The 24,216-nt window shown below is 57.2% G+C and overlaps 9 protein-coding genes across 9 annotated transcripts; 4 read left to right on the forward strand and 5 right to left on the reverse strand.

Annotated features, from left to right (window-relative positions):
• Positions 1 to 404: 404 nt before the first annotated feature.
• On the forward strand, positions 405 to 1,721 carry B0H64DRAFT_361523 (Alpha/Beta hydrolase protein; the record flags this gene model as incomplete). Its single annotated transcript, XM_062801736.1, has 1 exon — positions 405 to 1,721. One exon carries the CDS (start codon positions 405 to 407, stop codon positions 1,719 to 1,721), a length of 1,317 nt encoding a protein of 438 aa, XP_062657722.1.
• A 621-nt stretch (positions 1,722 to 2,342) lies between these two features.
• B0H64DRAFT_325668 (glycoside hydrolase family 61 protein) lies at positions 2,343 to 3,452 on the reverse strand (the record flags this gene model as incomplete). Its single annotated transcript, XM_062800710.1, has 7 exons — positions 2,343 to 2,386; positions 2,451 to 2,700; positions 2,794 to 2,854; positions 2,915 to 3,147; positions 3,203 to 3,235; positions 3,289 to 3,297; positions 3,360 to 3,452. The coding sequence occupies 7 exons, from the start codon at positions 3,450 to 3,452 to the stop codon at positions 2,343 to 2,345; spliced, it is 723 nt and encodes a 240-aa protein (XP_062657723.1).
• A 467-nt stretch (positions 3,453 to 3,919) lies between these two features.
• On the reverse strand, positions 3,920 to 8,746 carry B0H64DRAFT_418187 (uncharacterized protein; the record flags this gene model as incomplete). The annotated part of the gene is made up of 11 exons (XM_062805302.1): positions 3,920 to 4,039; positions 4,302 to 4,799; positions 5,038 to 5,231; positions 5,898 to 6,643; positions 6,762 to 7,890; positions 7,940 to 8,006; positions 8,045 to 8,208; positions 8,261 to 8,264; positions 8,410 to 8,454; positions 8,518 to 8,610; positions 8,660 to 8,746. 11 exons carry the CDS (start codon positions 8,744 to 8,746, stop codon positions 3,920 to 3,922), a joined length of 3,147 nt encoding a protein of 1,048 aa, XP_062657724.1.
• A 1,035-nt stretch (positions 8,747 to 9,781) lies between these two features.
• B0H64DRAFT_462858 (Alpha/Beta hydrolase protein) lies at positions 9,782 to 12,256 on the reverse strand. Its single transcript, XM_062807572.1, has 3 exons — positions 11,999 to 12,256; positions 10,768 to 11,944; positions 9,782 to 10,699 (listed from the first exon to the last, which is right to left on the reverse strand). Exons 1-3 carry the CDS (start codon positions 12,117 to 12,119, stop codon positions 9,838 to 9,840), a joined length of 2,160 nt encoding a protein of 719 aa, XP_062657725.1. The 5' UTR covers positions 12,120 to 12,256; the 3' UTR covers positions 9,782 to 9,837.
• Positions 12,257 to 14,108: 1,852 nt separating this feature from the next.
• B0H64DRAFT_400129 (uncharacterized protein) lies at positions 14,109 to 14,486 on the forward strand. Its single transcript, XM_062804042.1, has one exon. The coding sequence runs from the start codon at positions 14,174 to 14,176 to the stop codon at positions 14,441 to 14,443; it is 270 nt and encodes an 89-aa protein (XP_062657726.1). The 5' UTR covers positions 14,109 to 14,173; the 3' UTR covers positions 14,444 to 14,486.
• Positions 14,487 to 15,066: 580 nt separating this feature from the next.
• Positions 15,067 to 15,581, forward strand: B0H64DRAFT_400132 (uncharacterized protein). The gene has a single exon (XM_062804043.1). The coding sequence runs from the start codon at positions 15,214 to 15,216 to the stop codon at positions 15,532 to 15,534; it is 321 nt and encodes a 106-aa protein (XP_062657727.1). The 5' UTR covers positions 15,067 to 15,213; the 3' UTR covers positions 15,535 to 15,581.
• A 1,489-nt stretch (positions 15,582 to 17,070) lies between these two features.
• Positions 17,071 to 18,545, forward strand: B0H64DRAFT_462867 (carbohydrate-binding module family 18 protein; the record flags this gene model as incomplete). The annotated part of the gene is made up of 3 exons (XM_062807573.1): positions 17,071 to 18,002; positions 18,266 to 18,344; positions 18,398 to 18,545. Exons 1-3 carry the CDS (start codon positions 17,177 to 17,179, stop codon positions 18,543 to 18,545), a joined length of 1,053 nt encoding a protein of 350 aa, XP_062657728.1. The 5' UTR covers positions 17,071 to 17,176.
• Positions 18,546 to 19,089: 544 nt separating this feature from the next.
• B0H64DRAFT_324824 (cytochrome P450) lies at positions 19,090 to 20,777 on the reverse strand (the record flags this gene model as incomplete). The annotated part of the gene is made up of 3 exons (XM_062800668.1): positions 19,090 to 19,272; positions 19,332 to 19,752; positions 19,813 to 20,777. The coding sequence occupies 3 exons, from the start codon at positions 20,775 to 20,777 to the stop codon at positions 19,090 to 19,092; spliced, it is 1,569 nt and encodes a 522-aa protein (XP_062657729.1).
• A 1,439-nt stretch (positions 20,778 to 22,216) lies between these two features.
• Positions 22,217 to 23,885, reverse strand: B0H64DRAFT_361531 (ribosomal protein L1p/L10e family-domain-containing protein). The gene is made up of 2 exons (XM_062801737.1): positions 23,512 to 23,885; positions 22,217 to 23,369 (listed from the first exon to the last, which is right to left on the reverse strand). The coding sequence occupies exons 1-2, from the start codon at positions 23,735 to 23,737 to the stop codon at positions 22,411 to 22,413; spliced, it is 1,185 nt and encodes a 394-aa protein (XP_062657730.1). The 5' UTR covers positions 23,738 to 23,885; the 3' UTR covers positions 22,217 to 22,410.
• Positions 23,886 to 24,216: the final 331 nt, after the last annotated feature.

Consider the following 24,216-nt stretch of genomic DNA (forward strand, 5'->3'; position numbering starts at 1 on the left):
GATGAGTTGATGGTCCAGGCCTTCTCATCTGCCGGACTTGCGTTGCTAGGTTGTAAGACTTCGGTCTTATGGGCTGGGCTGTGCGACTCCTTGTAACTGTGGCAGTGTTTGCGATGGGAGTTGCGAAAGCCGTGGGGCAGAGCATTACAAGGCGACCAATCGCAAAGAAGTTGCCTTGTCCGTCCTAGCGGGATTCCTTTGGGAGTGCGCAACCAGGAACACACCAATCGGAAACAGGCTCGATGCACGGCTGGTGCGTTGTGTAAGTGGAGGCTGGTTGTTGGTTGCTCCCGCTGGAACAGATTGCGAGAACAAGCAAATGAAGATAAAAGGCAGTGCATCGCCGAGAAAGCAACTCTACCCAATCTTCTCTACTATACACTTACTTCTGAGTGCCTTTCAAAATGAAGTCAACTTCCCTGTTCAGCGCTGTTCTGCTGGGGGCAACGGTAGCCTCAAGCTCCATTCTCTCCCGCGACTCTGGGCCATCATCTTCGTCAAAGGAGCCGGAGGATCCCATCATCCTCTTGAGCAAGGATGAAACCTTCCATTTCGAGCTGCTCTTCACCCTCGGAAACACCATATTCGGGGCTGGCGACGTCAACGACGCCTTGGCCGCAGCGAAAGACATCGAGGCCGGGAACTTCACCAGCTGGCTTGAGACCTTCCACGCCTTGGCCGAATACACCAAGAAGCAAGCCGAGGATGCGGACAATGCGTACGATCCATTGAACGTCCGGGAAGCCTGGTTCGCCGCATCGAGCTACTACCGTCAGGCCGACTTCTACAACCGTGCGAACTGGACGGACCCTCGTATCAATAGCTTCTGGCTCGAGCAACGCGCTGCGTTCGACAAGGCGCTTGCCGCACTGCCCGTCCCTGGCGAACGTATCCAGGTTCCGACCGACAACTTCACCATTGAAGCAATCTGGTACACAGCCGCAGCCGACGGGGCCAAACGGCCGACCTTGGTTATCGGCAACGGATACGATGCCGGCCAGGAAGATTCCTACCACTCGTTCGTCGTACCAGCCTTGGCCCGTGGCTGGAATGTCATGACCTACGAAGGGCCAGGGCAGCCCACTGTTCGCCGCAATGATGACATTGGTTTCATCCCCGACTGGGAGAAGGTTCTCACGCCAGTGATCGACGAGTTGATGAATCGCAAAGGCTGCTTCGTCGATCAAGACCGGCTGGTCCTTGTCGGCATTTCAATGGGTGGGTATCTAGCCGCTCGTGCCGCCGCGTTTGAGCCTCGGATCAAGGCTCTTATTGTCAATGGCGGCGTGTGGGATGTCTACGAGGCATACGCCGGTCAGCTGACCCCGGACCTGAAGGAACTTCTCGCTGCGGGCAAGCAAGAGGAATTTGACGAGGCTGTCTTGCCGCTCTCGGATAGCCCACAGGTGCCTACAAACTGGCGCTGGGGTCTAGGACACGGACTGTGGTGCTTCAAGCAGCATTCCCCGTACCTATGGCTCGAATCGCTCAAGCAGTACACTCTCAAGGACGTTGTTGACAAGATCAACGTACCCGTCCTCGTCGTCGATTCCGAGTTCGAGGGCTTCTTCGCTGGCCAGCCCGAGGTTGCCAAGGACGCACTCGGCGATAAGGCAACTTACAGGTTCTTCAATGGAACAGCTGGATATCACGTCCAAGTTGGAGCTGGGCAAGAGTGGAGCAGGTACCAGTTTGCCTGGCTGAACAAAACATTAGGGTGAGCAGGATTAGCTTCAAGATGTCGCGACATGACCCGGCCTGGAGGTTAGCCGAAAAGGTCATGTGTATTAGATTTAGACCGCAATAGATGTATATTGGGCGTGCTCGAACCGTACCCCTGGCTGACAGCATTTGCCATGGAACCTCATCTTCCATGCAGGAGCCTAGCACAGGACTTGACCGACCTCGTGTTTCCTGACCCCCACTTACCAACACCCCATCGTTGAAGTCTCCATCTTTAACCATGCTTCCTTGCCCCTTCTTCAGCCTTTCGGCGGATGCCTTTCAGTGTTTTACAGTTGCGTTGTGTGGTCGGGCCTATTGCTTGCCCCTAGCCATCCAGCTCATCCGCTCCAGCCCCTGTCTACCACTCCAAGTTAAGATCACAAGGCCAACTCGAGGAAAGTGCGTAGATAACGGTGAGCCAATGTCATTTTGCGGACCAAGCAGCAGTCCGACAGTTCTGCAAGTCCCAGACTCAAAATATGTGCAAAGAAGCAAACTATCCAAACACAGAAAGGAATCGAACTCGAAGCAACTCCTGAGCCACTCCAGCGCATCCGTGTCTCTCGAAATTAACCCCTCTCCCCAACTTCCCCTTCCTCTTCCCTTCATCAAAATGCCTAGCAAGAGAACACAGCCGGTCCCGGAATAGGGTACTCCTGGGCTGCAACCCTGTCAGCATCTCCCCACACAAACATTCATTCTTTTAGAAGAAGGAAAAGACTCACCCTTGTAAGCATCAAAGGTAATACCGGCGTCGCTGCCCTCGTAGGCGCCGGGGAAGGCGACCAGGGACGAGGGCACGGTGGAGCCGCCGCCGGTGACCTCGAGCTGGTGGCAGCCCGGGTAGAACTGGGCGCCGGGGTACTCCCAGGCCGCGTGCAGCGCGATGATCTCGTGGCGCACCAGGTAGTAGCCGTCCTGGAGGCACGACGGGACCGTGTAGGTGTAGGCGGCGGGGGCGACCATCAGGGGGGTCTGTTGGTTTGGAGGAAAAGGGGGGGGCAAGTCAGTTTGGCTGTGTCATGAACCCCTTTGGTTGGGTAGGTGGGGAGAGAGGGGAGGACGTACGGCAGCCCAGGTGTTGGAGGTGCCCTCGCGGCCGCCTTCCTTGACCTTGAACCAGACGGCCCTGAAGGTGGGGGGTGGTTAGCGTTGGTTATTAAATGCTCAAGGCGTTGGGTGGGCTTACTCAGTGCCCGGGGACCAGTCCTGGCAGCCGGAGTCGGGGCAGCGAGCCATGTAGGTGATGACCGGGCCGACGTGGGAGTCGGGCCAGAGAGTCCAGTTCAGGGTCACGTCGGAGCCGGCGGCGGCAGGGGCGTGGAGCTTGGCCGGCTCGGAGCCGGCGTTGCACTGGACGTCGATGGAAGTGGCGTCCTCTACGGGGCCATTGCCCGGGATGGAACGGGAGATCCTGTCGGGCTAAAGCGGGGTGAGCTGGCTGTGGTGTTTCGTGGTTGAGGTGGGCCAGGGTTACCTTGTTGTCGCCCATGTACGGGTCCATGTAGGGCTAAACATGTGTGAGTGATTTGCGAGGAACCGGGGGATTGGTAGCGAGCGTACCTGGTAAAACTATAACACCACGGTTTATTAATATCAGACATGCAATGCACGGGAACTGCCGTTGAGCGTACCTGGTAGACCTCTCCGCCGATGGTGGCGCTGTCAACGTATCCATGGGCGGCGACGAGGCCAACGGAGGCCAGGAGGGTGGCGACAGTCTTCATCTTGAGGATGTGTGTTGTGGAAGGCGGGAGTATCACAAAGTCAGAGTACCGGGCACTGGTCTGCTTCACGTTGCGTCTGTCCGGCTTTGGACCTGAGGTGAGGCCTTCTCCAGCCTTTACTTATACTCGCCTCCTCCCATCAACGGTATCCCCTCCACCGCCCCCCTCGCTCCGGACGTCCCGAAAGACCGACCCTCTCCCCCTTCAAATAGCAAAGTTCCCCCCTTTCCCCAGTTGACAGGTGCGAACTAGTGGCTGGAACTTATTCAGGAGCATGACCCGACGTTCCCCCAACGGTGGGTTTACTGCAACGGGAAGCATGGCAGGGTTCGGAGCCACGAGGGTGCGCCTTGGGACGATCAGCGTCTTGGCAACGTCGCAGACTCGCGTTAGCAGGGCCAGACAGCCAGATGGTGGAGCCGACGAAACCCGGTTTCGTTGCGTTGGTCTCCGGGGTGGGAGCCGCACTAGACGCATGGGGTAGCAAGGTCCGAGTCGGCCCTCGCCGCCTCGATGTGGACAAAGACGGCCCACCAATCGACGCACCGCTTGGGTGACCGTTGAGCGAGGCCTGCTCGACATCTGGGCTCTTCGGGCGATTCACGTACAAGTGGTTCAAGAGTGGAAAACGTCCAGGACGAATAAAATAATTGTGAATCGCTGATTAACAAGTATTAATCGGTAGCTACCAAGTTACTACGACCTCCCTTCTTCGAACAAAAATGGGCTGCTCCATCATGTAATAGACCAGGACTCTCAGCCGATCAAAAGCAACTTTTCCTGCTCATCTAACTCCAACGACAACGCTCCTCCGGTTGCTTGAAACCCGACTTGCTCGAATCCAGGCACCGTCCGCGCCATTTCCTCGCGAACGCAAGCCCAGTATGACGTGACTAAGGTTCGCAAGACGTCACCTGGCGGCAACCTCGATATGGGGACTAGAATGCTCTCTAACATCGCAGCGTTCGTGCCCGGGTGCGGTTGGAGCTGCATAAATGTATACCAGACCTTGAACAGCACCAATCGTTGGAGCTCGATGAGATTCTGCTTTACTGCGAAATAATAAAGCTGGAACTGAAGGTCCAACCGCCTTGCATGGCACAATGGCTCCAGGATCTCAAGGGGCACTGGCTCTGTTGGGAGGGCTGGTTGCGGTGGAAGTTCCTCGAAGATGGGCAGACCGCCTCTCTCGACATGAAACTTCTCAACCTTTTTGGCTTGAGGCGGGAGGGTTCTGGCTCTGCGATTGTGTGTTTTGCACCCGTGGCAAGATCCTGGTAGATCGATTTTGAAGCACGCGAGGCACCTCCAGAATTGGGGGCTGTGAAGGTCGCAGTGTGTGCATAACTAGGGCCCTTCGAGCATCTCGAGCATGCCAAAGCAATGGAGACATAAACTCCCGGTCGGTCTTCTGAGGTCTGCGGCTATAGTATGGAGGGATGGAGGTGCTCGCGTTATCGGCAACATTGCAACCCCAGCAAGTGTCGCTCGATCTAAGTTCGACATCAGCCTCGGATCCAGACGGCTTGAATAAAAGAGTGCGGTTCTTGCCTGGTTCCGGGATGGCATAGTCCCCAGTATAAACCCAGCTGAGAAACATCCGCCATACGTGCCCGTGTAGCTCCGGACATTCGACAGGGCCATTGTGGTCTGGAAACAGAAACCTAGGTGTCCAGTATAGAAGCCGGAACTTGGACGCGGGTATGGTGTACGACATCGAGAACGGCCCAACCGCAAAGTGGACAAGTGTGTCGTGATCCTGCCCCGCCATTACAAAGACTGTTGTGGCGTGCGGCGGTAAGGTTATATCGACAGGGCTAGAGAGACCGTATTCGTAATTGTGAATGCTGGGAGCAATGAAGATCGTGAAACTGGGACAAGAATTACCTAAAATCCGATAGTGTCTGAGCCCGCATGCGGAAAGTGATCTGTATTATGTCTTTGGGGTGACGATATGAAGTAGGGGCAGGGTCAAGGGCACCGGGCAAGGAGAGAGGAAGGAGCAGGTTAATATCAAGCCGTGAGATATGCTTGCCAAGTTAGGTATTCGGAAGGAACATCTCGTGAAAACCATGAAACCAGTCTCTAGCCCTCCTTGCAACATTGGTAGGTACCTAGGCTCAGCTGCGGTTTCTCCCTGTTCACAATATAGGGAAAGGATAACTACCTAGGTAGGTAGGAAAGGAGAGGTGACGACAAGAAACAATCTCTATCAACATACAACATATACCTCTAGAGTAGAGTCCTTTCTATGAATTCTAATCACCGCCAAACATCGTACCAAACAGCACTCCAACAACACCCGCCAAGCTACACCCGCCTCCCCCCCCCCTCCTCTCCATGAATTCACCACTCTCACACTGAGCAAAAGGACATTCTTGCCTTGCAAAGCCCAGGGGCACCCTATACACTGCGACAACCACCCTCTCGCCCCCTAAAACGCACCGCCATGCAGCCTCCCCACACTCTCGGGCGTCAAGGCATCCTTGTGCCTCCTGGTAGCCAGAATATGCTCCCGAAACAGCCAACCCATCCCGATGGTCGCGCCGGGCCCCACAACCAACACGCTCACCAACCCCATCCCAACAACCCTCAACCAGCCCTCCCTCAGCATGCCCGCGGCCCGCAAGTCCCAGAACAGATACGCCAACCACACCAACAACGACCCCAGCCCAAACATCTCATCCCACCTCAACAACTGACCCGCAAACCCATAAAAGTCCCCCATACTCCTCGGCAGCCCAACCGGCACAAACACCTCCGCCAACCCAACCCCCCACCAACTCCACCACCACACCCCCGCCGCCAGCACCCCCAGGACCCCCAGATACCACCGCATCACCCCCAGATCCCTCTGCGTGCGATACACCTTGTCCGTCTCCATCTCATCCTTGAACAACAACCTCCCAATCCCCCACACCGCCAGCGACAGCCACGCCGGGTACAGCTGCCAGGCGTAGAGCAGGGCCTGGCGCGTGGGGAGGTCGGGCCAGGTGAGGGTGAGGACGAAGGGGAGGAGGTAGGTGAGCAGCACGGCGGGCAGCGCGGCATAGGTGGTGCGGGTGCGGGTGAGGCGCTGGTCGAGCGCGGAGAAGTTCTCGATGGGGGAGAGGACGTAGTGGATGAAGGTGTAGAGCGGGGCGGCGAGGCCGATGCCGACGAGTTGGCCGAGGGCGATGTAGATTGTGGGGCTGTGGTGGTGTTAGTGATCGAAATACTAAAGAGGGGAAGGGGGGAGGGCAGGAAAGGGGGGGGTGGGGGGATGGAATTACGAATAGGGGTTGGGGTGGGACTGGGACTGGGACGTACAATTGTAAGGGGGTCATGATGTTTGCTCGGCGGGCGGACTCAAAGATCCAGATTGTCAAGAGGATGGTGCCGTCGGTGAGGAAAGAGATGAGTTGTCGGCGAGCGACGGGGTCAGCGTCGTAGACGGTGGGGAAGAAGAAGGTGTTGTACACGGCGACAAAGTCGTCGAAGGCGGGGAACTGGTAGAAGGACCGGAGGATGGGCACGTCGCCGGACGCTAATCTGATAACGCCGCTGTCGAGCAGACCCGTGGCCCAGTCCAGCGCAGGTGTCGCGTTCATGACCCAGCCCGCGACGAAGAACAAGGCGAGGAGTGGCAGAGCGTACACCATGCGTTTGAACTTGCTTTCCCGGTGGCCATCGCCCTGAGACGGGTTGAACGGCTTAGCCCCGGTCAGCGAGACCATGGGCAGCGGGAGGTAGTCGATCTTGGTGGCGCCGATGATGGCGTTGCCCATCAGCTCCGGGACGAACTCGGACAGATGAGGCAGCAAGAACTTGACGAAATAGCTGGTCAGGCCGTCCATGTTTTGAGTGCGGGCGAGGAATCCAGAGGCATCGACGACGGCGCCGGCACGGAGCTCGCGGCCCTTCTGGTACGTCGTCAACATGGCCTCGATATCCTGCCGGGTCGGACGACGGTCCGTGGCATTCCACTTGTCAGCTAGCAACTTGATGCCGTTTGCGAGGGCGGCGGCACTCTCGATGGCCGAGTTCCCGCCGACGCCAAGGTTAGGCGTCGCCTTGTGGATGCTATCGCCGACACAGGTAATACGGCCCCAGTGCCAGAGCTTAAACTTGGCCTCCTCGACGGCGACCAGACGGGCGGTCACGGTCTTCTCCCAGAGGTCTTGAAGCGTGAATCCGCCATTACCTGGGAGGAGGATGAAGTCACGATGCCGTTCAACAAAATCCTTCGCATCGGCGTCTGTGTACCGTGGGATATCGCCCAGACGATGAGTCCTGGGGAGGCGCTCTTGGGCGAAGTAGTACGCCTTGCCCCCTTCAACGGAAATGGACAGGGCGCAACGGCGTTCGTTGTAGGTTGTATGAACGTCCCCCTCGGGGAATCGAGGGCAGTCTAGGTTGTTGACAATGCCAAAGAGGCAGTTGTACTCGGAGATCATGCCTGAGAAGAGTCAGTCGACCGGAACAACCGCGGGAAGCAGCAAACTTACAGTCCTTATCCTCCTTGACGAGCTTGGGATGGTCGGCCTCGGCAAACTGCCACAGCTTGGTGCGGGTCTTGCTGAACACCCCGTCGGCTCCCGCGATAAGATCACCCGAAAAGGAGGTTCCATCCTCGCAAATGGCGGTGACGCCGTTGTCATGGTGCTTAATGTCGGCGAGACCTTTGTTGACGAGAACTTTGCTGGGATCCTTGAGGTTCTCGTACAGGACGCGTAGCAGGTTCTGCCGCTCACCCCAAGCCACGCGGTATCCCGTCCTGGAGAAAAGGGGGTGTGAGACTCCGGTCCCGAGGTAGGATTCGGCAACACTTACCTTGCATGGATCAGGAGAGGACTACGATTTGGCTTGCCGATGAGTTTGCCTTTGATGCCTCGGTTGTGGAAAAGTTTAAGGGGCTCCTAAAGCACTGTGTGTAAGAAGCATGGCCAGCTGAGAGATATTGGGGCCCGGATCCTACCGCGCCTTTCTCAACCGCCCCCCACACTCCTAGTTGATCTAGAATCTGAAGAACGACATCGTTTTAGCAACATTGGTTTGCAGGGGCTCGCAGTACGGTGCGTCTTACGCGTGCACCGTTGGGGAACATGCCAATCGACGCGCCAATCTGAGGCGCCACCTCACTGCGGCGCTCCAGGAGAACATAATCGACATTGGCTTGCTACGGGCGGTCAACATGCTGACCGAGTAAGGGGTACGGTTTGGCACACCTCAAGAGCGTTAGCAAGTGTCAGACCCGCCACCCCTGCGCCAACAATAACCACACGGAACCGGCCGCTTCCTTCGCTGTTGGCCATGACAGAAGAATGAGCCCGGGGGCACAATTAATACAATTGTAAGGATGTTGTTTCTGGTTGCAGGTACCACGGTATGCGTGTTGTATGAGAGCGAATACTCGTCAGAACAGGCAGAGAAAGCGGTGCTTCAGCTGAATATTTATCCAGATCCTGCGAGATGAGATCACAAGGCTCGTCCTGTCAGCAGAGATAACTAATCCAGCTATGCGAACACCCAAAGGCAGAGCCGGGCGAACCACGGATGCCGTCTTTTGTTGGCCCGACCAACGGCAGTCCCATCCTGTCGTTGACCAGGCGCAAGCTCGGTCAACGGTGTACCATGCTCGCCGAGTTGTGGAGAGCCCGATCCCATATTACCCTGGGACTGATCTGTTGCCTGTTTAATGGGCACCCGAGGATTGACAACGGAATTCGGACATCAATCCCGTTGGCAGCCTGAATCCACCCCGGCAACACCCTTACACACGCGGTACCGGAGTTGAATGGTCAGCAGCAGGGGGTCTTACTCAGCTTAGTGGGTGGTGAATGGCACCCATATGAGGGAGATTATGACGGAAGGTCGGAGATGGGGAACAAATAAGCCGTTGGAACACTGCTGGGTCGGAGACGATCCGGATTTCGGGATAGCTCCGACTTGAAGACCTCGTCAAAAGAGGCCGGCCCCCGGTCTCCTCGGGGTGCCGAAAGCAACGCAGCGTTTCGACGTCCGTGAATTATTCTCGGCACCGGTCAAACCGTTACTCAGCAGCTCGCTTTCTTTTCTCGGCCGGCGTCCCGGTGGACTCGATACCGACTCCTCTTCCCCGTCGCCGGGGGCACTTGTTCTCGGCTGCCTTCCTCTCGACAGAATCACAGACTTTTGGCCGTTCCAACAAGTACAGGGTTTGATTCAGGGGTAACTAATGAACAGTGTCAGAGTCTTACCGGATATACATCGCCATTGCCTTATCATAGGGGTTATCCGACTCATCCGGGGTAAGGTCCAAGGAAATTAACCTTGCTGCGAATAACTACCTATGTACATAGCAGGTAGTAGATACCCCCCAAACCCACCCCGACACCATCCCTCCTTTCCGACACCCCGACCACGATCACGGCTCCAAACTGCCATACGCCGCCCCCAGCCCCTCACAAAGCTCCTGATGCCCCTCCCCCAACGGCACCTCCTTCGCCCCCCACTGCAGCATCCTCATGACCGGCCTGTCCGCATCCACCTTCTCCCACCTGCCCACCCTCTCCACCTCCCTCAGCGTGCCCACATGGCCCCTCGCCTCCAACCACCCCTTACGGGGGTTAGGATCCCCCCAGCGGGCAAAGGCGGCCCAGTGGTCCATGACGAGCTGCATGAAGGGCAGGTCGCGCGCGTCGCGCAGCGGCATGCCCGTGCGCAGCACCGTGCCGAAGACAAACGCCTGCTCGGCCGCGTGGCACTTGAAGTACTCGCCGTCCGGGTCGCCGTGCGGGTGGGAGGGGGTGAGGGGGGGATCGCACCAGGGCTGGGTCCAGCCGCGCGGGGAGTAGGTGCGGTTGAACTCGAACATGTAGGTGGATTGGAAGGCGGCGTGCTTGGCGGCGGAGAAGGCTTTGGCGTAGGTGTTGCAGGTGAAGAGCCAGTTGGTGGTGAGCTTGACGGCGGCGTGGAACTTCTCCGAGGTGGTGGCGGTGTTGTTGGCGAGGGAGGGGGGCAGGCCCGGGATCGGCTCGCCTTCGGTCAGGCCGAGGATGGCGGAGGCTTTGGCGCCCTCGGGCCCGTGGAAGGCCTCGACGCCCAGGACGTCGATGTACTCGAGGAAGGTTTGGTTGTCGGTGGGGAGGAGGGCTTCGGTGACGTAGACGCCCGTCTCGTCGCGGTTGACGCCGAGCATGACGGGGACCTCGGTAGCCAGGCTGTCGGCGGTTGAGTTGACGACCAGCCCGTGGTTGGTGAGGTAGTTGCCGTCCATGACCGCGAAGCTGGGTTCGGCCATGTTAGTCTTGTCATTCTCCGCAATCTCGTAAGGGGTTTCTAACAAGGGACGTACCTGGGGTTAAGGGGGAGGCTGACCAGCTCGACAGCGCTCAGCTGGTTGAGGCAAGCCACTTTGTCGGTGGCGTTGAGGCAACCGGTTAGGGCCAAAACCGGCGTGGTCATCAGTTGATAGTTCTTTTCCAGGCTGTCATAATACGGCCATGCCACAGGTCTGGCCGCGCCGGGCGTTGTGGGCCATCCGTCGGGTGATGACTCCATAACCGCTCCGTGGAAAAGACCCTTCGCCTTTTCCATGCCGAGGAGCATGTGTATGCTCAGAGCTCCCGCCGACTCCCCAAAGACGGTTACCTGGTCAGGGTCCCCGCCAAAGTACTTGATGTACTTGCTGATCCATTCCAGCGCGGTGACCTGGTCCGAGACGCCGTAATTGCCGTTGTGAACGCCGTCGTTTAGGTTCAGGAACCCGATCGACCCAAGGCGGTAGTTGAACGCAATTACCACCACATCACCGCGTGCTGCCAAGTTGGTACCGTCCTTGTACATGTTCTTGCTAGATCCCGAATTGAAGCTGCCGCCATAAATGTACACCATAACGGGCTTCAGCTTCTCCTTTTTGTCTACACCCCCCGTGGGTGGGAGATAAGGGGTCCACACGTTCGCAAAGAGACAGTCCTCGCTGCTAGTTCCGCCCTCGGCGTCCTCGACTCTCTGCGGGCAGTCCTCTCCCGCCACCGTGGCATCGACTTCTCCCTCGTCCTCGTAGCTGGCCGCCTTGGAGTACGTGAACCGCGCAGGGGTGTCGGCAAACCGGACACCCCTGAACTTCCAAACGTGGTAATCGCGGTAACCGGTCAGTACCTTCTTTCCCACCGTCTGCTGCACTTGCCAGGTCGCCGAGTTGTTGTCGGCAGTACTGCTCGAAAGCGGAGCGCTGTGAGTACAGAGAATCGGCAGCTCCTCCCCACACTCCACGCTGTGAGTCTTCCCCTGGGCGTCGATCGCGCGGCAGGTGGTCTCACACGACTTGGCCTTGGAAATCCAGTATAGCTGGTCCTTGGACGCGATCTCTTGGTATTCCTGGTAGCCGAGCGCCTTTCTCAGTGTGGCCTCGAAGTCGGCCTGCTCCGGGCTCCAGGGGGCTTCTGTTAGCAGCTTGCAAGAGGCCCGGCCGGTCTCAAAGTCGCTCGGCTGGCCCACGAGCATGGCACCGGAACCGTCATTCTGCGATCCTGTTGATATCTTAGTTGGGGGACGACCCCATGATCACCCTCTCGGTCACTTACCGTCGACATCACTCGGAGCCAAAATGGTCAGGCCCCCTCCAGCATAGGATGCCTCTGCGGTGCCGATAGTAAACGCTGCAGCCGCAGCTGCGAGAGCCGGAAGACGGCCCAGGAGTCCCATAGTCGTGAATGTCAAAGAGAGTGGCCGGTTGGGCTAGACATCGAGCTGAACCGCGACATGTGGTCGGGTCCTCCCTCTTAAGGGTTGGTTCACCAAGGGCCCTTCGGAGTGACAAAAACCCCATGCAAGGGCCTTGCAGCCCTGCAGGATTCAAGGAACCCCGGAAGGATTTGGCCAAGCGCCCTTTTTCCGGGGGAAGATGCAGGTCCGTGCCGTCGATGTTGAACTCTCCTTGTGAGCTCAACCCCCAAACCAGGCCCGTGGACGAGATCAGGTCTGCTCCAGCGGCCCCGATTCGCTGAGAACTCCGAGGGTCACCTTGTGGTGACATCCGGACCCTTGCACTCTACAAGTCTCCGCACGGTCTGCGGGCCTTGCTCCCGGGAGGATCACTCAGCTGGGTAACGAATGAGATGGAATCCAGACTCTTCACCAAGCTCCCATAAACTGGCGGCTTGTGTGAAGCTGTGTCTGTCTCGTCATATCGTGGGCAACCCGTCATTCGACCGTGGAGATCGAAATTCTGACCGTCGCGGCTCTTCTTCTCACGGACTAAGTCCATCGCTTGAGGGGTAACTTTTCTGTTTTTGTCCGCAAGTTTGGGCAGAAGGGCCCGAAGCTGACGTCGCATAACTAATCAATCTACCGGTTGGAAAGTCTTCACAACAGCGGGAAGTGGGCCGTGATCCTAGCCCAGGTCCTTCGCCTTCCACGCTTTCCTCCCATCCTTGTCAACATCTTCCAGGAATCAGCCTCGGCGGCCGGAACGGATTATTGTACATAACCTTGTTCCCTCCCATGGCTAGCCTCCCAGCTGCCAGAGAAAAAATTAGCCTCCAAGAGGCAATAAGTCTGAATGAGGATGATAGGTTCTGGCCTAGGTGCGGTACCCCGACCACCAGAAGAAATGTTGCCTCGCTAGCAGCCCGCAAAGCGATATCGAAGTCTTGGTCGATCATCACTCGGCTGTCGACTGGTTCTTTGTCTGCGTTACGGATATTAGTAAGGCCGGCGGCTTCAACATAGTCCTCCCTGTCCTTGTTAGGCCCAAACGAGTTTTTGTTGTCCACTTCTCACTACCATATCACGGGGTTGGTGAGGCAGCTGAGTCTGAGCATTGCGGACGGAGAAATCAGCGTACACATGCCTTCAGCGTTGCCCCCTCCTTTTGCAGCCGAGGACTCAATACAGGGAACTACACCATGGGCTAGATGCGATTCATAATGAGAGCCGACGACATGTAACCTGCCGCTCTGGCCGCCCCGTGAGCGAGCATGTATCATTTCATGACAAACAACACAAACCGAAGCCGGCTCCCGTTTGTGAACCTGTCAGAACGGTCGGTTATGTCATTACCGTCTCCCACAACAGTTCATTCACAGTAAGTATCAAACAAGTCTTACTACACGTTCACCGACCTCCAACACAACAATATATATCTTCGCCGAAGTAGTGGAACGTTCAAAGCGTCGTCGATCTTGGATGGCGCAGTCCAGTGATAGGAGGTCAACGATGTCATTCTCAACATCAACTATGCGGGTTAGTAGCGGGAGATGGTCGATTTATACCTTGATAACAAGCAGATCCGATCCCCCGGCGACTTTCTTCCACAGTGAAGAAGAGTTCTCCATATTCTCTCGGCGGCTCTACTACATCCTATGAAAAGCGCCATGGTAGAACGGCAAAGATTGTGATTTATCTCGTCATCGGCTCGAGAAGCTCGGTATTAGAGTAGTGGTGGGTACCTTAGACAGCTAAGCGGTCGCCATCTGGCAAACAGCACAACGAAAGATGGGTTTGAAAAAGAAGGCAAAATCACGAAGCATTCTCTCAGCTTCGTTATTGCTATTATGGACGAGGGGTTTAAACGGCGCTAGTTATGAGCGGACTTAAGGACGTGCCATATGTATTTCAAGACCATCTCAGGGGGGCTTGGATAATCAGGTGTCACCTACCCAAGCAGCACAGCGTTTGGGGTCTGGGCCCAGGGGGCAGCTTCTTTTCTTTAGTTTTGATCCATTCTTGTGTTTATTTAGTTTTTGACAGTGGCCAAGATGAAGCCACAACCAAGCCTTTTCTGGGCGGCCGTCGGCCCACTGCCATTTATAGCATGTTCCAGGGCATTCATTCCCTTGCCCCGAGAAGTCCGGGGCGGCCCGTCGATCTCTGTGGGGCCTCAAGAGACATCAGCGAGTGGCGAGCGACCTGGATGCTTGCACAAAACGCTGGGCATCCCGAATCACGAGCAGGCCGAAATTCACACTGGATCCGCCTCGGAGGGTTCTCGGCCACACCACAAAGTCCATGCTTTCCGCCTCCCCTGAGCCATGTTGCAACACTTGCATTTCCTCAGACAGCACGAGGGCACAGACAACAGACGATGGAAGGGGGTAAGCTGAGTGGACGTGCCCCCGGGGGCGACCGGAGTATTAGCCTAAAACATCATGCGGTTGGCGATCCTGCTAACCCGTTTCTCGCCCTTCTTAGCAATTCAACTGGTCCAAAACAGCCCATTTCCGCGGCTAACAGGGTGGCCCGGCACTGTCCGGCAATCTGCTGCAGTTGAAGCCACAACAGTTCGGCCCCTTTGCCTTGTCTGATCTCATCCTTTTCTCCGGTTCGAGACCCGGCCAACAGAAAACAAGGGCGCTAAGACTGACACGAGTCAAGCCATCTCATGCCCCTTTGCGGCACGTGGCAAGGGGGTGCCCTTCTGGGTATCCCGAGACTCATGTAAACCGTCCGGAACCCCCCCAAGTTTCCCATGAACGCCACCCTTTCCCCGCTAGACTCTCAAGGGGTCCAGACCAGCTCAGTCGACGTCACACATTCCAAGCCCAGTCCTCTAGCCTAAATCATCGGCGACATCATGTGGAAATAGCAGAATCCCAGAATTCCCAACACTCAAACGAAGCGATTGGGACACCGCAACGAAGCGCAGCAATGGGGCAAAAACAGTCGGTGGTGCAGGTAATTAAGCCTCCTCCCTCTACACAGCAAACCCGGCATCAAACCACCCCAACCAGACAGACAGACACTAACCCCCCCCCCCTTACAACAGCCGGCCTTCTTCTGCCCCTCGACCGGCCTCGAGATGGCCGACGGCGACCCGCTCGGCCTGTGCGCGCACTGCGGCGCCTGCCACGACCTGATCTGGCAGTCCGTCTTCGTGTGCCCCAACACGGGCTACCGCATCGAGCAGCCGCTGTCGGGCCGGCCCGACAAGGAGTGCCCGTCCTGCTTCCAGCTGCACCAGCCCTACAGCAAGCGCGTCTTCGTCTGCCCCGTCACGGGCGCCTCCATCCCCCACCCGCGCGACACCCAGGGCAGGTGTCTGAAGTGCAGTCGCACGCATGAGGACAACTCGACGCCGGTGGGGAGTCGGGAGGCGGTTAGTACGAGGGGCGGGAGGTGATTTGAGGTCGGGAATGTTGGTTTTGGTGTGGTTATCGCATCTCGGGGGCGCATAACGGCTGATGGGGTTGGACGAGAGGCGTCTGGTGATCGGGATGGACCGGGATACGATACGGTTAGAGGATAGTGCAAGATACCCCAGGGAAGCGTGAAACGGAAGGAAGCCGATTCTGGTATGGATGCGTTCGGCTTTAGAGCGATGAAGCGGAGACGGCGGGCCAACTGGACCTCTTTTCGGGCAACTGTTTGATACCACTCGGCATTGGTTAGCAAGGGAGCACGGCCTGGTAATGCGGAATCTGATTTACGATCTCAGGGGTTGAGTGTCGACGACTACCCGGCGCGTGTCTACTCAATGACTTGAAGCGATACTAATATATCATCACGACATTGATCGGGCCACCGTCTCCGCCGCGGAGAACTCTTATGTAAGTTCGTTGACTACTTTTTGACTCCGAATCCTAACCCCGGGGCCCCTAAGGTCGTCTTCGCCAACCATATCACTTAGAAGGCTTATCCGTGGCCCCGATCGTTGTCCGAGCACCGAATGACGGTACCGACAGGTCCCAGTTACCACCATCTACATCCGAGGCGTCCGAGGCAGAGCCAACGTTCTGATGTCACGTTCCACTGTGACGACGGTGGCCACTGAACACCAAGGACCACCTGATATCTCACTGCAACGTCCCGTGAGAACACGACATGAAGGTGAAATCCAGCTCTCGTTTACATGCAGCTGCAGAGGCCCAGGCCCTCCAACTGCAATATTTCTCGGAGACTGGCCAAAGTCAGCGGTGATGTAGCTTTCGACATTAGCCTGTTGGTACGTTTCCCGTGCCACAACGCACCAGACACGACCGGCCTTGCAGCTCGCAAATTGCTTCTCGCGGGGTCTTCTTTACCCACAAATTGCCGCCTCAGCCCAACGCCCGCTTGAATGTTTGGTACCGCTAAGGATTCAATATTTCTGCTATTAATATCCCCATCCTGTACACCGTCACCCTTTCCACCAAACTTCATCCAACCCAACACCCCCGTTGCGTGTTAGTGTGGAGCTGGAGAGTAGGGGGCCTGTTCAATACAGAAACTGGAACTGAAAGGCAAGTGAGGGTTGTAATATCAGGGACGAAAAGAAAACGGAAACAGCAACAGGACAAAGGTTGATATCGAGTGGCTGAAAAAGCTACATCCTCTTCTAGAGGTACGCTATTTGCTGCAAGGGTACGTTAGACAGCACTCAAGCACCGCCGAGGTCTCGCTAACAAACAAACAAGGGGGGCTGCTGTATGCGGTCCTATCCGAGAAACGGGTAGGCGATGCGGATCGAGAACCAGAGAAGCTGACATTCTGTAAATTATCTTCACTGCTACAACGGGAACAACGTAGCCCCTTCCCGGAATCCCACGACCCCTTCGTGATTGAGGTTCCATCGTGCAGGCGATGTTCGGCAGTAAGCCAACGGCTCGTGGCTCGGCGGCGTCCTGGCACGTCGTAAGCACCACAGAACGGACCCTATCCTCTTAGATATAATGAATCCGGCCTCGCCTAGAAATCATAAGACACCAGGTGTTTCCGGTCGCTGAGACGCTGGACTATCTCCAACTGCCCCTTACGTGCTCCACCAAGCAGCCCAAGTTGTCACTATGGTCGCCGCCTCGTTGACCAGGAGCCTGTTGCTCTTGGCTCTAGGTTTCTCCCAACAGGTTATCGCGGCTTGCACCCTGACCATCACAGCCAAGCAAGGGGATACGTGCGCTACTCTCGCATCCCAGGCCGGGATCTCGGTTACACAGTTCCTCAGGTCCAACCCCTCCGTTACCAGCTGCTCGCAGCTTGTTGTTGGGCAAAACTACTGCATCGAGGGAGTAGACGACGGCGGCTCAGGAACACCCCCCCAATCCTCGACCCCCGCGGATCTCGTGGTCAGCCCCGATGGGAGCTGCGGACAGGGTGTGACTTGCACAGGGTCAAGGTACGGAGACTGTTGCTCGGCTCACGGCTTCTGCGGCAGCACCACCGACTACTGCGGCGATGGCTGCCAGGCCGGGTTCGGGAACTGCGGCTCCGGCACGGGCGAGCCATCGGGCTCCCCTGGCGGGTCGGTCACAGTCACCGTCACCAGCATCACATCGGTCACCAAGACCTCCGTGGTCACGCAGACATCCACCGTCACCCAGCCCCGCGCCACGGCCACCGTCACGCAAACCGTCGGGACGACCGTCAGCGTGCCCGCCACCATCACGTCCATCATCCGCCTGACGACCATCGTCACCAGCCTCAGGACCTCGGTCACCACCCGCACAGTCAACGTCACGTCTGTGACCATCGACACCATCACCAGCATCACCACCTCGACCCGTCTGGTCACGTCCGGCGTGTGCAGCACCGCGCCTACTAGGACGACCGGCAGACCGACCACCACCACCCCGCCCGAGGGACGCCCGACTCTCCCGGGTACCCCTAGCAATTGTAAGTTTGTGGATGTGCGGGACTCTGACCTTGCTCGGTAGTGCATTGGCATATGGTTGGATAATTACGAGGAGACAACGTCTTGATGCTGGCCCCGGTGGCTAGCAGGTCAGGGGTGGTTAGCAGATAGGGGGAGGTCACTGGCACCGCACTCTGTCGCGGACAACACTTGCCCTTGCTCCCGGAGAAAGCCGACGTGCTCAGCACTGAGGTTTGAACCTTTCATGACACACAGACTGACACCCCGACCCCGCCCTCTGTAGGTAAAAACTACGACGAGATCCGAAGCAACGACAGCTGCCGCGACATCGCAGACCGGAACAAGCTCTCACTTCGAGATTTGTATGTTTCTTTGCCCCCCACCTACATTCATGACTGTGCTAACTCAGGAGTAGTTATAACCTCAACCCGTCGGTGAGCGGAACCGTCCTCAACTTGGGCTTTGATTGCACGCCCGAATTCATCGACCTCGTGCTAAGCGGCCTGTGCCAGATCAACTGTGACGCCTTGTGGGAGGGGTATTTTGTTTGTGTGGGCAGATGAGGGGGGGCTTGTTTGGGATAGTGGTGTGTGGATGTTTGCTGTCGGTTCGAAACCTCCAAGATATCTCGGCAATTTGAAAGGAATCAAGCAGTACTTTGTGCAAGCTCATATTAGTGCCCAGATTTGACGGTCCGGACTGAAGTGATAGCGAAGTCTCACTGGCGAAGGTGACAACAAACGAAAAGGATGGGGAATCTTAGCAGATAAATTCATGTATCGGATTTGACCTGCCCCATGAGTTTTATTCTAGATTTAAGTCTACTGGGGCTGTGACTCAATCTTGGTCCTTGTATGATTGATATTCGGTACTTAGGACTATGGCTTGCTAATATGAAAGCAGCCTAACGTGACTGGGTTCAATGACTTTGATACATGCACAGCCTACCGCCATTATGACGACCTGAACATCCCAGGAACAAGGCCGCCGCGCTGACAGAGACATCTACAGCGGATAAACACCACTCGCGCTGCGTGGAGTAAACGATGTCTCTTTCGAGCCCAACCAAGTAGATTGTGTCCTTATATCGAGCCCAGTCCAAGCAGTTTAAGCTCTCCTCATATGCACCTCCAGCCCAGACTGGACCACAAAAAAGGACGCGTTCGCCTTAAGCGGCCGCCCCGGATGTGCGAGCTCAAAGCGATAGTCGCGCAGCAATCGCGGTACGAGCTTGTTGATCTCGAGGAGAGCCAGATTCCGGCCAATGCACAGATGGCTTCCACCACCAAACTGCAGACCTCATGTTAGACACACCCACACTCAAACAAAGGAGAACGCAGAATACTCACCTGGAACATATACCGCTCCATCCGCTTCGCCCTCTCCTCATCCTCCAGCCACCGCTCCGGCCTAAAGTCGTCCGCATCCCGCCCAAAGACCTCCTTATCCCGGTGCAACACCCACCCATTGCAGGCGATGGTGGTACCACCAGGGAAGAAGTGGCCGTCGAGCTCGGCACCCTCGGGCGGCGCGACGCGGGTGATGTTGAGCCCGACGGCCGGCCGCACGCGCATGGCCTCCTTAAGACAGGCCTGCAGGTAGGGTAGGTTCTGCGCCTGGGCCCAGTTCACGTTGCCTTCGGTGGGCAAGATGCCCGTTTCGACGGCGTGCTCGATCTCGCGCAGCACGGCGTGGTAGATGGGTTTGGCGTCGAGGATGTGCCAGAAGAAGGACTGCATCGTGGAGGCGGTCGAGTCGGAGCCGGCGAAGCTGGGTTATGTTAGTTATGATTCATGCCAACCAAACACGCCGCGCTCGGGGGGGACTGACATGGCGCCATGCGCAACAGCAAAGACATCCCCCTCCCTAAACCGCTCCGGGTCCTTGAGATGCCCCTGGATCAGACTGGCCATCAAGTCCTGCCTACCATCGCCACTCCTCAACAACCCCCCATGGTCCTTATCAAACGGCTGGCGGCGCGCCATCTCCTCCAGCGCCATCCGCGTAATCAGCGCATTCTTGGTGCTCAACCACGGCACGAACCGCCACAGCGGGTTCCTCCGCAGCAGGTAATCCAGCTCCGGCACCTGCCCAACAATGCCGTTATACACCTGCGAGTTATCGATCGTCTTGATCGCCCCATCCACATCCCGCCCCTCGGCCAGGAACCCAAACCCCCTGCTAAACGCCACCTCCCCGAGCACATCAAACGCAAAGTAATGCAAATAATCCCCCAAATCAAACACCCCCTTCGCCGCATCAACATGCTCCCCAATCCTCCTCACCAACAACTCGACCGTATCATCAATAAACGGCCCCAGCTGCTGCATCGCCGCCATGCCATACGGCACATTGGCCACCCTCTTCTTGGCCGCATGCACATCCTCGCGCGTCTCTGTAAAGATATCCGGGTTCTCCGGCGGCGGAAACACACCATAAAACGGCGTCTTGAAGAAGCGGCGGCCCGCGCTCAGCAGCGTGCGCGCCGCCTCGGGCGACGAGACGGAGACCTCGCCGGGGGCGATGCGCACCACGCTACCGTGCCGCCGGTGCAGCGCGATGTGGTCCAGGTGGGTGTGGCCGGACGCGGTCGACCACACCTTCCAGAGGCGGGTGAACGAGGCGAGGACGGGGCCCGGGTATTTGCGCAGGGGTGAGACGTAGCGTTTGGTGAGGGCGCGCAGGAGGAGGGTGAGGAGGAGGATGGTGGGCCAGTGGCTGGTGAGGAGGGCGAGGGTGGTGCTGAGGAGGGATTGGGGGCGGGGAGGGTCCCCCCCGGACTTGAGGGCGGCCATGATGATGATGATGGTGGTGGTGGTGGTGGTAGTGGTTGGAGTGGGTGTGGTTGGTTGGCTGCGGATGGTTGGCTGTGGTTGCCAGGCCTTCCAGCGAGGGTTGAACCTTGTTTGAGGGAGTTGATAGGTCCAACGAGCAGCTGTTGAAGTTGCTCGTCCTTGGGAGGTTTTAAACGACGTTGTTTTTGGGACAGGTCAGACGTGGGTGAGGCGACTCTGGGAGTTATTAGCCAGCGGTAGTCATATGGCTGAGCCGGCCGGGGTCCCTCTCGGATTCCAGGAGTGGCCCGCCGAGCAAGGGCAAGTCGGGGGACATCTGCCGATCCAGTGGAATTCCGTGTCAGCCATGTTGGAGGGCTGCCAAGACCCGGTTGAACATCATGAATGAGAGGATGAGCAGTGGCCGATAGCAGCCGTCTCCAGCCCAGACGGACACCTGGCCGATGAATGACCAGTCGCGGGTGATGGACTGCAGCCGGTTGGACGAACCGTGGGTCCAATCAGGGGTGTGGGAACTCGGATGTCAGAAGTGGACGGCGAGGCATTGAGTGGCGTGGAGGGAGAACTGGGGATTGAAGCCAATAATCGCCGTATGGGGAGGTGAACAACGATCAATTATCAAGTCAACTTGCGAGAGTTGTGCAAGGAGAAAACTCGGATTCCGTATTTGTGTTCGTTATTAACTATTGCAAGGAACAAACGTGGCATTTCCGTTAGAAACAATGCAACTTCATGCTCGCCTCTTGCTTGCATGTCCAAATGGCTGGATGGCGCAGGTCAGCGAACCAAGCTTCAGCTGTTGTTCTTGTGCAGGAAAGACTTCCGTATTGAGTCGAGTGGCTTGAGGGCAGTTGGTCTGTTTGGGGAATTGGAGCACGTTCCGGGTGCGGGGCTGGACGACGGTGTTTGTGGTGTGAGAGACCTCGTCGCTTGTTCTCGGCAGTTGTTTTGGCCCCTCTTGTTCGTTTTCTGCATTAGGCAAGTACGTAACGAAAATGGCCGGATCGGATCGTGAGCCGTCAACTCGGTGGTCGTGCCTTCCCATTGAGTTCGGGAATCAGAAAATCGAGAAGCGGGGCTGCTTCCTCGAGTCTTGTCTCGACTCGGTTTAGTCAAGCGACACACACACAATAACAGAGGTACCCTCGTATCCTTCATGGATCGGGTTTGTTAGTGGCATTATCAACTAAAACCGTGATGGATGGGGTGAAGGTACCCGATCGGCCGGCACGTCACACGCGACCCGCCTCCACAAAATGCGTGGATCTCTGCTCCACACCGACGATTTAGGTACGGTGTTGCGTCAAGATGATGGGACATTAGGTACCATAGGAGTAAACGGATCAGGATGCATCAGTGTTGCACGGCAGGATGGGATGGAAGGAAACGTCGAGGCATACAGTGCAGTAGTTTCGAGTTGGCACAGCCTAAAGAGGCCGAGAATGTGAACCAGAGTATCAAACGTAAACTCGACAACTAATCTAGCAGCCTCTAGGCCCAGGTATGTTTCTCACAGCTAAATGTCCGCCTTTTCCACTTCCCAGACTCCAAAACTCCAAGCACGATGCAAAGCCGAGCGAAGCTGCCAAACACAACAGCCGCAATCCTGCCTCCATAGTCCATCCTGATCTCCTTAGATCTCGGCCTTCTTCGCAGCCGCCTTCTTTTGTTTCCTCAGATTGGCCTTACGCTCGGAAATCTCCTTGTCAAGCTTGTCGTCGTTGCTCTCGGGCACCGCCTTCTTGACCTTCTTCTTCGGCCGGTCCTCCTTGACAGGCTCTTCCGCCGCCGGCTCGGGCTCCGCATCCAGCGACTTGCGCTTCTTGCCAACGTTAGGCTTCTCGCCAATCGCCTTCTGACCCTTGCCCGGAAGCGCGCTGGGGGGTTGTTGCCCCTCAGGGACCACCTTGGAGTCGTCGAGCCAGAGCTCGTCCGTCTGGTAGATAGGCAGGGCGGCCGTCTCGGGGCCCTTCACGTAGAAGTTGCGCACGTTCTGCCACTTCTGCGGAACGAACCGTTCGACCAGCTCACGCGCTGCTGTGTCGACATTGGCCGCAATCTTCTCGGGCTCCCAGTTGGCGTACCCGACCTTGATTGCCGTGTTGGTGGACGGGCTGAGATGGACGTGCGCGGCGCCAATGGCCTTTTGGACCTCGTTAACAATCTCGGGGATTGGGCGGGCGTTGATGTTCTCGGTCGGGTCGCGCTTCGGCTTCTTCCCCTTGGGCGCCGCGACGCGCTTGCCGTCAACCTTCTCCCTCGGCGCCATCAGAACGACCGGAATGGGCCGCTTCGTTGTCGTCTTGTAGAAAGTCTTGCCGAGCGCCTTGGGGAGGCGGTTGATGATTCGATCGTCGGCAAGGAAGACATCGTGTTCGCTGAAGAGTTTGCGCTGCGCCTCATACGCCTTGAACTTGGCCCGCAAGTGGCTGATGTCGATCACCCGGCCGATCTTGGCCCGCAGGTCCTCGGGGAACTCGTCGGCAACCGCATTCTTGTACCACCGCTGGGGGTCGGCTGTTATTAAGCAGACGCTGAGCTCTTCGTTGGTGTTGAGAGGGTTGGGGAGGACGATTTTGCCGGGCTGAAGGCCTGGGAAACTGTTAGCAGCTGATCCAGGTGCTGCGCAAAGGCGCCGGGGGGAGGATAGTGGGGGACATTGGGAGTGACAATGCAGGCGCAAACGAAGCGCCGCCGTGGCTTTCAACGTGGACAATTGCTTGGGGAGACGTACGGTGAGAATCGTGAATGTGCTTCTTCGTCGTGAGCGTCAGCCAAACCGGCGTTTCGGCGACCGCCGTCTCCTCGTCACCGAGCAGGTTTTGCTTGCCGTCGTCGCGTGGTTCGGCGGCTGACTTCTTAATGTGGGCGACAAGCGCCTTGCAGGCCTTTAGGGTCTGCTCGGGGTCCACAGGGACCGAGGCATCGGCGGCCTTCGCAACAGTGGTGGATTTCGACATGTTGGCGAGGATTGATGTCGGCGATGTGGTCGGTCGTCCCAATTCCCGATCGCGAATCCGTTGTTTTCCTTCACCTTGGCTCCCAAGAAATTTTGGGCTTATCCGGAGAACTCGTTTTTCCGCTTATCAGAGATAAGATTCATCCCTGGCAACTACTAAAAACGGAAGGTGGGGAATGCGGGTCAGAAGCAGGCAAGATGTGGGGCCGCCCTCGGCCGAGTCCTGGAGCGATCCGAAAGGTGCGGGAGGCCGCCTCGAAGCCTCAACGACAAACCTGTTGACTGCTATGTCATCGCCATGGTACATCCGTCTCACTGTCCTTCTCCACAACAAAACCTATCACTCAGCAACATGATCGGAACTTTATCAATAACAGCGCAGGCTCGCCAGTCATCCATTGTCCATAACCATCACTACATAGACATCACAAACCGTACCGCCGCCCACCCCCAGCCCTCCAAAACCGCCTTCCTAAGCAC

Source organism: Chaetomium fimeti (assembly GCF_033439085.1).
Source record: "Chaetomium fimeti strain CBS 168.71 chromosome Unknown B0H64scaffold_5, whole genome shotgun sequence".
In the NCBI taxonomy this organism is placed as follows: domain Eukaryota; kingdom Fungi; phylum Ascomycota; class Sordariomycetes; order Sordariales; family Chaetomiaceae; genus Chaetomium; species Chaetomium fimeti.